This window comes from Lactuca serriola, chromosome 2, assembly GCF_051521515.1.
Source record: "Lactuca serriola cultivar US96UC23 chromosome 2, Lser_US96UC23_V15, whole genome shotgun sequence".
In the NCBI taxonomy this organism is placed as follows: domain Eukaryota; kingdom Viridiplantae; phylum Streptophyta; class Magnoliopsida; order Asterales; family Asteraceae; genus Lactuca; species Lactuca serriola.
This window is the reverse complement of record NC_136409.1, coordinates 198,592,625-198,605,054: the sequence shown is the minus strand read 5'-3', so window position 1 is coordinate 198,605,054 and position 12,430 is coordinate 198,592,625. Positions and strand designations below refer to the sequence as shown.

At 33.1% G+C, this 12,430-nt stretch overlaps 1 protein-coding gene across 1 annotated transcript; it reads left to right on the top strand.

Moving 5' to 3' along the window:
• The first annotated feature begins 4,248 nt into the window (after window positions 1-4,248).
• Window positions 4,249-9,513, top strand: MTM2 (Myotubularin-like phosphatases II superfamily). The gene is made up of 19 exons (XM_079026266.1): window positions 4,249-4,480; window positions 4,617-4,676; window positions 5,062-5,133; window positions 5,375-5,446; window positions 5,530-5,599; window positions 5,774-5,823; window positions 5,909-6,198; window positions 6,288-6,361; window positions 6,457-6,520; window positions 6,636-6,701; window positions 7,031-7,130; window positions 7,224-7,337; window positions 7,428-7,597; window positions 7,696-7,780; window positions 7,855-8,100; window positions 8,205-8,264; window positions 8,348-8,412; window positions 8,479-8,761; window positions 8,836-9,513. The coding sequence occupies exons 1-19, from the start codon at window positions 4,373-4,375 to the stop codon at window positions 9,322-9,324; spliced, it is 2,538 nt and encodes an 845-aa protein (XP_078882392.1). The 5' UTR covers window positions 4,249-4,372; the 3' UTR covers window positions 9,325-9,513.
• The last annotated feature ends 2,917 nt before the right edge of the window (window positions 9,514-12,430 follow it).

The window sequence follows — 12,430 nt, the reverse complement described above, 5'->3', positions numbered from 1 at the left end:
AACATCCTAAGGCATCTAAAGGTATCCTATAGCATCCTAAGGTAGATTATAGCTATAGCATGTATAAATCATTTAGCACATAGAAATAAATTAGGCATATGTCCAAAAGTAAGCTAGTGCTCGTGTCTATCCAGGTATACTACTTAAAATATACTAGACACTTATCTTACGATCATTGCTTAGCATTCTAAGTTTAAGTGTAGAAACAAATCTTTACTCCTAGTTCGCTTAAACTAATGCTTTGATACCAACTGTGACGCCCCCATTTTCATGGCCATAAAAGATTAGGTTATGATTATTTTAAAATCAGATTTTTAATATACAAGTGCGGAAATTGTCCCATAAAATATTCCTAAAGGAATGTTTTTCATTGATTTATTAAAAACTCAGGGTGTCATCATCGATAAACATAAGCATAAACAAAGACTTACAACATCTCTTTATACTAATGGTTTACATCTCCTTAAATCTCTCATTGGATACATATATCATCATATATGTAATTACATGTGATACAATCAACTGAATGAGTCGCATTAGGAAACCTGGTGAGTACATAGGTGTTGTTTGTTTTTCTGAGGTAAAATGTCTGCAGTTTGCGGACCACATCTGTAGACCTCTACAGCAGAAGAAGTGGACCAAACGTCTGCAGTTTGAAAAAAGAAGACTGTTTGTTTTTTAACATCTGCAGACTAGTAAAATAAACTAAAATCTAAGTAAACTGGTTTTTTTAAACTACAAAGTGATTTTTTAATATATTTATGACTTTGTTACAAATAATTAACAAATCTAAATCAACTTTTATGTATTATTGTATAAAAAGTGAAAATAAAAATGATACAAATTAACGTATATATTTGATAACCAACAATTTTGGTCGCAAAGTTATGACTAAACATTGTAATTAGGAATCAAAGAATTTGATATATAAATGAACGGAAATAAACTTTGATTTTTTCAATTAAATCAATTAAAAACGTGTCATAAATATTTTTTCTAAAAAATTGACGATGCTTTATTAAATAATGTTTTATAAAATTTGGCACAAAAAAATATAAGAATACATTATTTTTTTTCATATTTATATAAATAATTTCAACGACCATTATTTTAATAAACTTTTATTTATAAATTTGTCAAAATATCATGTTTGTGTCGTCAATTTTTTTTTGAAGTATTGATTTTTTTTTCAAATTGTTTATCACTAATAAAGTTGGAATAAATATAAATTCAAAAAAACTAAAAAAAATAAAGTATATGTGTTTTTTTAAGCTAGAAGATGTCTGAAGATGTTAGAAGACTCTAGTCCACATCTGCGCCAAGAAGAGGACGCGCGAACATTTTTAGGTCTGCAAACTTCAAAAAAACAAACAGTATGCGAAGATTAATGTCTACGCGTGGTTTGCGTTGCGCAGACAGAAGAGGGCAGGAAGATATGCGGACAAAAAAAAACACCACCTTACTCTTTTACTCTCATACTCTCTCTCTCTCACACACACACACACACGCACACCTATAGGATTTATCTAGAGTGTTCTACCCTAAGGATTACTAACAAATTTGCTTACCGGATTAGCATTATATGTCAAAATGGAATAATAGAGTACTCAAATGAATTCCACAATCCATACTCTCAGTTTGTGTGATTTCATAAACACCTGCAGAATGTAGCTCTACTAGTGTTCCACTGGACTGTCTAGAATAGTGTGTGGTCGTCATCAATACTCTGCTTGATGACTAATCTCTTTCAGACATGATCTATTTGCCCTAACTCTGGCATGATCTCTCACTACTATTTTATCTCTGGTATGGTTTCTCACTATCATCTGTTTTCTCATGGCCTCTCACAAATATCGCTCCTCGTATAGGCCCTAACTTATATCAAATCTCTTATCTCTTTCTACCCGTCCTACCCAATACATTATGAGTACGATAAAAATACATATATGATATTTTAGAAAAAAAAAATCATTTTCTCATATAACACAGATATCAAGAACTCAGATAACAAACACATATAGCGTTTAGGCAAATTAAATACTTGATATCAGCATATAAGCTAAAAGTAACTATGCACTCAGCTGATAAGGTGAACGAGTCGAAATTCGGACAACACTTCGCTTCTAGCAACTGACCTTTTCTTTGGCGTGACTTAGTATCACTAAAACTAAGTCTAAGTCTACAATTCTACGACTGAAAATAGTCTAGACCTATCAATCATTCCAAATGAATATTCATCGTTCTATAAGGATCAGTCAGGCATGACAGTTGGGAGACATGATCATTTCGATGTATAGCTTTTCTGAAATCCAACAACCAAGCCAACGTGCCCATTCATGACACCTCTCCTGTAAGTAGATTAATCAGTATAATGACTTGGAATTACTGATAAATCTTATTTATAGGTTCATAATAACGACTTATGACTATAAATATAAGTTACACTAAAAATGCTAGAGTGTAGCTTAATTTACAGAGGATTTAGCGAAATATTAGGAATCATGCAGGCAAGACTCTGATCCGGGAACTTCTATTCACCGGCTATCTGACACCGCATGGCTTATACTTGATAGCTACTACTACTTCAGAATTGTAGGGCTTCACCAAAGTCTAGACCTAAGGGAAAATGGGGCCAAAATCGAAGGGAAGAGAATGAGGCCGAGCACCTCTATTTATAGGTCATATGTGCACCGCGCCTGGCGTGCACGTCGTGCACACCTGAGACGTTGCTCCTTCTATTTTTCTGCCACGTGTCGCAAATATGGCGGTCCACGCCCCACCTTCTAGAAGGTGTGCGCCGTGCAACCCACCTGCGCGTGACGCTTCTCGGAAAACTTCAGAAAATCATATCTCCTTCATACAAACTCTGTTTTCGACGTTCTTTGTATCCACGTGTACCTATCAACGAAATCTACAACTTTCATTTAGACTATGTCGACTTATTTTGACTTTATTTTTAAAGTTATACTTTTAACATGCTTAGACAGTTAAAGTCTGTTAAAAATTCATAACTTTCTCATATGATATTCGTTCGACTGTCTTTAAAGATATGGAATCATATGGACGAGATCTTCAACTCTCATTTAGATTGTTTTTCCAAACAATCAACCGATCTCTACTTCAGTTTTTGAGTCGTATACTAATGTGTTGAAACTTCGAAGAAGTATAGCTTCATAATACGAAGTCAGATTTTAGTGTTTTTTATATGTGTGGAATCATTGTCACACATACTATAACTTGTTTAAGATTATTTACCCTAAACAATCGTCTACAAAAAAGTCATTATTATGGCTTATAACAACTTATTTATTCAGCCCGAATTTGCGGGTGTTACTATTACTATTCGGAAAATGAGGATTAGTTTATAGGTCTGAGAGCCCACATCCACAAACTTCTAGTGGAAGTCAACTAGGGTACCAAATCGAAATGATTTAATCCCACTTGAGAGCTTCAAGATAACCCTGAAAAATGTCTCAGATGTACCACAATAGATTGACTACAAAAGGGATTGTGGGGTGTTTTTGTGTTGGTTTCTGGAGGCGTTGATCACCAGGAAATCGATTTTTATAGAGGGTAAAACTGGTCCATGGGATTTGGGTTATCGAAAACGACTAGCGAATTTTTTTTTGGGCACAAGGACAAAAATAATTTAAACACCTTATTTGTAATACCACTTACGGACACATCATTTATTTAGTTTATGTATTTATTAGTTGTTTGTTTATTTTAATTGCATTTTATATTTGATAAAACCAAAAGATATACATCTTATAAAAGCAAAATGTAAACATTTTATAAAAGCAAAACTTTTACATTATATAAAACCAAAACTTACACTAAAAGAGAAATTACATGTTACAGGTATAAAAAAAATAAAAAATAAATAAACAAATAAAATAAAAACTAGGTAACTATATTCCGGAACAATGGTCCGGAACCGTACTCCGGAATTTCAGAGAGCTCTCCAAAACAGGTATTCCGGAGAATATGATTGTTTTAAAAAAAAAAATGGTTTTTATGTGAAAAAAGTCATTTATAAAGGTTAGATTTCTTAATTTCCGTAATAAGTGTGTATATATTAAATAATTGGCATTTTTATATTAGTTTATTAGTTAGTTATGTTTAATTAGTTAAACTATAAAGTTTTTACAAAATTAATGTGATTGAAGATGATCGTTACAGGCTTGCAGCATGTATTACCGACTTACGCGTTGCCTCATGCCTGGTTAACCAAAATCTGTGATTATGTTTCTAACCGTGAAACGAGCAGAGTGACAAAGCACGTAAATCGTTATTTCTCTTCCATCCTCCGTCACATGCATCCCTCGTAAAGAAATTAGCAGCCACCACCACCGCCGGAGTTTCGCCGTGAATGGCGACGTCGAGTGCACGAAGGATTTCTCTCGGTCAAGCGGAAAGTGGACTCATTGAATCCGAAACGATTGAAGGCCTGGGACCCGTTGAGTGGACCAAGATCGACGTAAATACTCTCCACCCTTCCTCTCTTCCTCCTAGGCTTTGGGTTTAGATCCTATATTCAGTTTCAATTCCTCAATAGATATACGATTTTGTGTTCGGATTTTACAATTGATTGGTTTAATTTGTGGAGTTTACAGGAGCCTGTTTCTCATGGATTATCCGAGTTTTTGCTCAAAGCTGAGAGTGTTATGGCTGAGGCAAGCTTTCTCTAGAACTTTATATTTCAATTGATCAATTCATGTGTGTTTTCCTTTCGATTATAGGGGCCTTTCTTACATTTTACACTTCAATTTTGATGTGAAGCCTAGCATATTTCCATTGAAACCTTGTTATCAGCGCCTATTTAAACCAACTTCATTCTATTTATTGTATTTGACAACCTACTATAAAGTTAATGCAGTAAGCAATTTGCTCTAAAAATCTTAAATCTTCATATTGAGCTTGGTTAATCTCTTTCTCCTTCTCTACAATGTTTAAACTGCGTTCTGGTGGTGTACACTTGCTTTCCTGTTGTCATGATATGCTAATTTCATTTCATTTAAAAGCTTTGTCTGATATTTGTGTGTTTTAATTTGCTGTTAGGGGCATGGTGTTCTTGTTAACACGGATGAAGCAGGTACCATTTTTGTGACCAATTTCCGTCTTGTTTTTCTGGTAAGTTATCCATCTATTGATCTTTTTGGTTACTGAATCATGCCATAGTACAAACCAACTATAGTTTCCAATTGCAGAGCCTATATATTTGATAATGAAAATGTACATTGTTCAATGTTCTTCGAAAGTTTGTTCTAGATATCTAGTAGCAAATCAAATGGCTTAATTCAATATCCATCTCAACACCAAGCTTTATCAATTTCTCCTATATCTGACACGCATTTCTGTTATATTCTTTAAGAGTGAAGAATCCAGGGAAGTTACTGCACTTGGAACAATACCATTGGCCACCATTGAAAAGTTCAACAAGATTGTAAGTTTTTGTTACAGAATAATTTTGTTATTTCTTTCCAGAATATTATAATAAAATATTTCCTTCTCAATCTAATTTTGTAGGTTGTAAAGCAACAATCAGGTATTCGGCAGACAGAGAAGACTCCTACACGTAGGCTTCTTCAGGTCACTGGTATGGTATTATTCTTCATGTTATTTTGGGTTTGGGAATATATATATATATATATATATATATATATATATATATATATATATATATATATATATATATATCATACAATTAACTGAAATTCTTTCCATACACAGATTTTAACCAAATACTTAGCCAACTTCATTGCTTTTGTAGGCAAAGATATGAGAATCATCTTATTCTCTTTTCGTCCTCGGACTAAGCAGGTCATTTATGATCATCATCATACTTATAAATTTTTGCCTTTTTTACTTTATTATCTCATTGATTTAGGTTTTACTTAATTTACAGAGACGTGCTGTTTTTAATGCATTGCTGAGGTGGACAAGGCCTGCAAGTATCTGGGATCTGTATGCATTTTCTTGTGGTCCTTGTAGATACAGTGATACCAATCCTAAAGTGCGATTAGTGAATGAGTATTATCGCCTTCTTGGCTTGGGGTCACTTTGTTCATCAATTGGACACATTGAAGATGGTTTGTTTAAATTATCTAATGATTGGTGGAGGATTAGTGATGTGAATGCAAGTTATAACATGTGTCCAACTTACCCTTTTGCTTTGTTAGTTCCAAAAGCCATCAGGTGTGAGAGAAGCATCTTCTTTTTTGGTTTTAGTTATCTGAAGAATATTATGAATCATGATACCCTGCCACTTGTGTTGCTCATTTCAGAGATAAAGATTTGTTGAAAGCTTGTACATTTCGTGCACGCTGTAGACTACCTGTAATATCATGGTGTGATACACGTAAGCACTCCACTGTTTATCTTTCTTTTAAAATTTTAAACATGCAAGTTTATTGCAACATACTTGCATTTATTTCAATGATAATATATATGTAGGCACTGGAGCTGTTCTTGCTCGATCATCACAACCATTAGTTGGTCTTATGATGAATATGAGGAGGTAGGTAACCTAGGCTAACCCCATATTCCTGGAGTTTTTGGCTGGTGTAAAGTTCCTTCAATATGTTATAATTGGGTACAATTTATTAATGATGACATATATCTATATAATGCAGCAATGCTGATGAGAATCTAGTAGGTGCTCTTTGTACTCGATTTTCAAGTGGAAAAGAAGGAAGGAGGTAATGCTTATTGTGATTTTTGCTATATATCTAAGTTAGGGGCTGTTTCTTTTCGACTTAATAAGCTTAATAGGTTAAGCACTTTATCTATACAAATATACATGGTTGTTTCTTTTTGACTTAATCCGGACAAAATGACTTAATTGGTTAAGCCAACAAAACATGGCTTAATGTATTCAGACACCAACCCTTTACTTATCTGCTCAACTCCTCTCACGTCAAAATTGATGAATATTGTTAAAATTGATTAATGTTGTAAAAGTAGTTTGCTGGAATGTAAGGGTAAAATGGTCCACTAAAATGAATACCATGGGGTTTACTTTTGGTAGGAAGTTATACATAGCGGATGCAAGACCCCGAAAAAATGCTCTAGCAAATGGGGCTATGGGTGGGGGCTCAGAGTCATCTTCAAATTATTTCCAGTCTGAGGTGTGTTGCTAAACCTACTACAATATAACATGTTCCAGTTGCATAATATATTTGTAAATTCTAACATGAACACATTTATATATTTATGTTCAGATTGTATTCTTTGGTATAGACAACATCCATGCTATGAGAGAGAGTCTGGTTCGACTAAGAGACTACTTGGATACACATGGAACCACATCATCAGATGGAATGTCATCATTCTTGGTATATATATATATATATATAATTGACTGGTTTGTATTAATTGATTTGATGGGTGGGGTTTGGTAAATGATTTAGTTGTGATTTGAACAGAGAAACGGTGGATGGACATGGGGGGTGGGGAATCTGAGTAGTATGTCCGCTTCAGTGTCCACACTTGGTGATAGTGGTTGGTTACAACATATCCAAAATGTATTAGCGGGTTCTGCTTGGATTGCTGCTCGTGTTGCATTAGAGTCTGCATCAATGCTTGTTCATTGCAGGTAGGTAGGTAGATAAACTGTAAACTTTACTAAAACCAAAGGGATATTTATGATCAATTTGTAACATAAGTTATACTAATATATTATATGCTCTACAGTGATGGATGGGACAGAACAACCCAGCTAGTTGCACTTGCAAGTTTATTACTTGATCCGTATTACCGCACCATAAATGGATTTCAGGTGCATACATTTATTTAATATTTTAATTACTAAAAGTTTCCAATTATTTAGGGTACCTTTATATGTGCATTCAGGCTCTTGTTGAAAAAGATTGGCTTGCATTTGGGCATCCATTTTCAGATCGAGCTGGAATGCCTCCTAGTTTATCTGGGACTGGAACCATGCCTTTAGAATTGTCCAGGCATTCTTCAACTCCAAACATTTCATCATCATCATCATCCCTTCGCCAGCTGTCTGTATCCTTATCAACCACATCTCAACCTCCAGTCGCCTCCTCCAACACACAGCATTCAAACAATTATTCTCCGATATTTCTTCAAGTAACTTTTGCTTTTCCTACAATTAATGTCTGGTTTCTTCTTCGATCTTAAAAGCATCTCATCCATGCTGATTATATTTATGTGTATTGATTTCTACTTCACAGTGGATTGATTGTGTCTCTCAGTTATTACGGATGTACCCTTTTGCATTTGAGTTTTCATCTGTAAGTAAAGTATTAAGTATATCCTTTCATTAGATTGACTACATATATGTCACATGATGATGATTATGTATGTTATCGTGCAGGCTTTTTTGGTTGATTTACTGGACTGTGTGCTCTCATGTCGATTTGGGAACTTCTTGTGCAATAAGTGCGTATGTATTTATTTTATAAGGAATATTATAAAGTTTTAACAAACAGTTATTGATAATTTCAGCGAGAATGAAAGAGAAAGGGCTGGTGTTTTTGAGGCATCTGCGTGCTTGTGGATGCATTTGGCTGATATGCGAGGAGCTTCAGAGGGGACTTCTCACGTACACTACAACCTCTTCTACAATCCATCTAAACATGATGGTCCATTATTACCACCGGCCGCAGCCTTGGCTCCGACTTTATGGCCTCAATTTCATCTCCGGTGGTCATGTCCTGCAGAAGCTCAATCCGGCGAGATTGAAGCCAAATGCAGAAGCATGATGGATAAGTACTCTGAACTGCAAAAGGTAATCAATCTCTTTTATTAACGATTTCATATAATGAATATTACGGAGTATTATTTATCATCAACGATGGACAGGCCAAGGATTTAGCGGAGAGGAACGCTAGAGAAATAACGACGACGGTGGAGTCTTTGACTGCTGATCTAATTAACGAGAGCCAGGTCAGCAACTCCACCTTGGCCTTGGCGAGAAAAGCGAGCATGGAAAATTCAAGCATAAAGCGAGCAATCGAATCACTCGGATGTAGAGTTCATGTTTCAGCCGCCGACGACATTGAAGACTATCCTGCATCTTCTCCGACAGAAACTGTGTCTGTAGGTAGTGGAGACGATGGAAAGACGGATATGTCTGTCTCCATTGCCGTAGCGGAAGATAACGACCATCTTCCAGGGAACCCTAGCAATCGGATTTGTGAACTGTGCCCGCTATGGACACCAGACGGAGGTTGTCGGTGGCCGGACGCCGGTTGTGCTCGAGTTAGGAGCCAGTTTGTGGGTTTGAAAGCTAATTATGATGCTTTTGATCGGCTATCGATCAATGATGGCTACTTTCAACCCGAATCATAAAAATTGTTTGCACTTGTCACACCAAAAGAATGCAACAAAGGTGATTAATTTTGTAGCTATATTTTAGTCGGAATACGTGACATAGATGTATATCCTTCCATTTTTTGAATCAACACTGTTCTCTTCACATATCACAATGTATAAAAAAAACTAATCAAATGTCAACTCTGATATGTATATCGTCTAAAACAGAGTTTGTTTATTCTTTAATATGAATTTGATTCGTTTGTTAAATACACCGTTACCGTAAAAGGCTGTATTTAGTATTTGCCACATGTTCTCTGATTTGGTCGAATATTAGTAATGTGACATGGGAGCAATAAATATTCCTAGGCGATCTTGTTTATTAAAGCGTGCAAAGATTCCTGTAAATGAATGCCAGGAAGTTAGCTTATTTATTAAACTAATTTTAATTAAACGAACAAACAACGAATAAAGGTTTCATTCTTTCATTTACGTTTAGAATCATTCAATTAGATTCGTTTATGTTTGGTTTTTATGTCCGTGTTAAACTTTGTTTGGCAAGCCACTGTATTGTTGTTTCTTGGAACACGCACCATTCATTCATGTTAAAAAAAAAAAGATGTGCCAACTTTTTGGGCAATTGTACGTCTTCCCTTTTTGCTTTTTGAATGGTTGTGATTTTGTGGGTATCTCAATAGAAAAACTACGCAAATTCTATAAGTACTTTTTAAATTGTTTTTGATAGTGTAATAATGTGTGTATCTATATGAGTTTTATAGTGTAACAATTTATATGAGTACGTATAATAGCACCCAAAATCTACAATATGTTGACAACTTTATTAGAAAATTTACATTACAAAAAAAAATTCAAAGAGTAGGACAGACTGCCCTTGCAACCAATTGGGTGAGTTTTTGCCCCATAAAACCTCTATGGATTTGTTTGGGAATTTGAACAAAACATGATGAATAATGATTAGTAACTTATATATCGATGTTAGATCACACTTACAAATAATAATTGATCACTTTTGAAAAAAAAAAAAAAAAATTCAAACTTCACATAATATTGCCTATAATACCAACAACTACTTATCTAAAATTCATATCACAAGCGTGTCTGAATTTTCTATAAATATGGTATAACATTTAAGTTTCTTACTATATATATTTTATCTTGTTGAACCATTGATATCATCTTTTAACACAAACATATCAATTTCAAGTCTTCAAATCTTGTCAAGATCTAGTAGATCGGGTGCAAAAATCAGGATGTTCTCTTATTATCGTCACTAGAAGGACCAAAGCACAACCGAGTGGATTCTTGACAAAAACTCACACTTACATAGTTATGTGTGATCATGACAATTATGGATCATGAACCAGCAAGACAGTTTATACTTGGATCCATAAAAAACTACTCAAACTTTTACATTAAAAATTTCAAGTTATATTTTATCAACACATACATGTGCAAAAGAAATGATATATCAATAATGGCTCGAAGGCAAGACCTTATCAATTGGAAATAAAGTCATCTTTCAATCACCCATATTTCCCCCAAAAAAAAAAAGTTATTTAATGTTACCATTTAAGTTATTAAAAACATTTTCAATTAATAAGATCTTGCCTTTCGGCCATTTTTTATGATACGAATTTATAAAACACTAGGTGTGAGACCTGTATAATACACGGGTTTATTAAAAATAAAAATTTAATATCAATAATTAAACATTAAATATTTTATAAAATAATATTTTTACATAAAATAAGGTAATCTTTTGTAACATTTATAAAAGAAATTTAATATTCTTTAGACCATTTATGAGACTTTATTCTCAAAATTAATAGAATGATTCTCTTTCTTTATAAAATTCATTAGAATTTTATGGAATTTTATTTTAATAAAAATGGAAATTGTCAAAAAATGACAAGTGGAAAATAATAGTTCTAAAACTCTCACAAAATTACATGTAGCAAAACTCTTGAAAATTTGACAAATGACAAAAAAAACATTTATTTATTATAGAGAATTGGGCTTGTGGGTTAATCTCACCACACCATGTAGTGACAATGATGTGGTAGTAAGGATGTACGATAACACCACACCACGAGGTAAGGCTCTGCGAGATGCTCCACCGCAAGAAGCAAATTCATTGCATGCATATACTATTGCTTCATATTTATTTAGAAAAAGTAAAAGAAATATAAGACGACCATTTCTAAGTTTAGAATAATAGTGATGGGAAAATAACATGGCATTTCCGTAACTGATGAGAGTTTGATGAGATCATACTTTTTGACCTTAGAAAAAATATTCAATGCCTCCTATTTCGTTTTTACTTAAAAATGTTTTCAATAAATAAGATCTCTCTCTCTCTCATAAAGAAATCAGTAAAATTCAGATTTTATTTTAATAGAAGTAAACACACACACATACCTATATATATATATATATATATATATATATATATATATATATATATATATATATATATATATATATATACACACACACACTAGATGTTGGCGATAAATAGCTTTTTTGGCGAATAGTTTTCTTACGGGAAAATAATTGTTAGATTTTGTTATTAGTTATTATGTAATAAGAAAGATTACCACTTTTAATTAAAATATTTATGTTTAGAACTTATATTTATATTGTATGTTTATACATTTGATGTAAATCATCCCTAATAAATGAAAATAATTTTGCCAATATGTCACTCTCTCATTAACTTGAACACATGTCATTTTTTGGTATTTTTGAATATATGTTTTTTCCATGTGTCATTTTCTAATTATTTGTCTTTTCTTAATTAACACGTCATATTTACATCTCAATTAATAATTACCTTAATTGAAAATAACCATTAAATTACAATATTACAACTCATATACTATTGAATATGTTTCCTTTTAAATTCAAATTTTAAATTTTAAATTTCAAATTTAAATAATTTTTTGTTTAAACCTTCATATTTTTTTTCATCCAACTCGTATAACATACGGGTCTCACAACTAGTTAATTATTATCGGTAAATAGTTTAACAAATATAAATTAACTTATATTGATGAATTTAATATTTTGAAATTATTTTTTTGCTCCAAATTAATTTTTAATAACCTTCCTTAATTCAAGT

Bases quoted from the DNA above. Each gene is read 5' to 3' on its own strand.
- MTM2 (XM_079026266.1), top strand. From the start codon at position 4,373: ATGGCGACGTCGAGTGCACGAAGGATTTCTCTCGGTCAAGCGGAAAGT. The intron at 5,600-5,773 runs GTATGGTATTAT...TTGCTTTTGTAG, and splicing joins TAGGCTTCTTCAGGTCACTG to GCAAAGATATGAGAATCATC. The intron at 5,824-5,908 runs GTCATTTATGAT...CTTAATTTACAG, and splicing joins TTCGTCCTCGGACTAAGCAG to AGACGTGCTGTTTTTAATGC.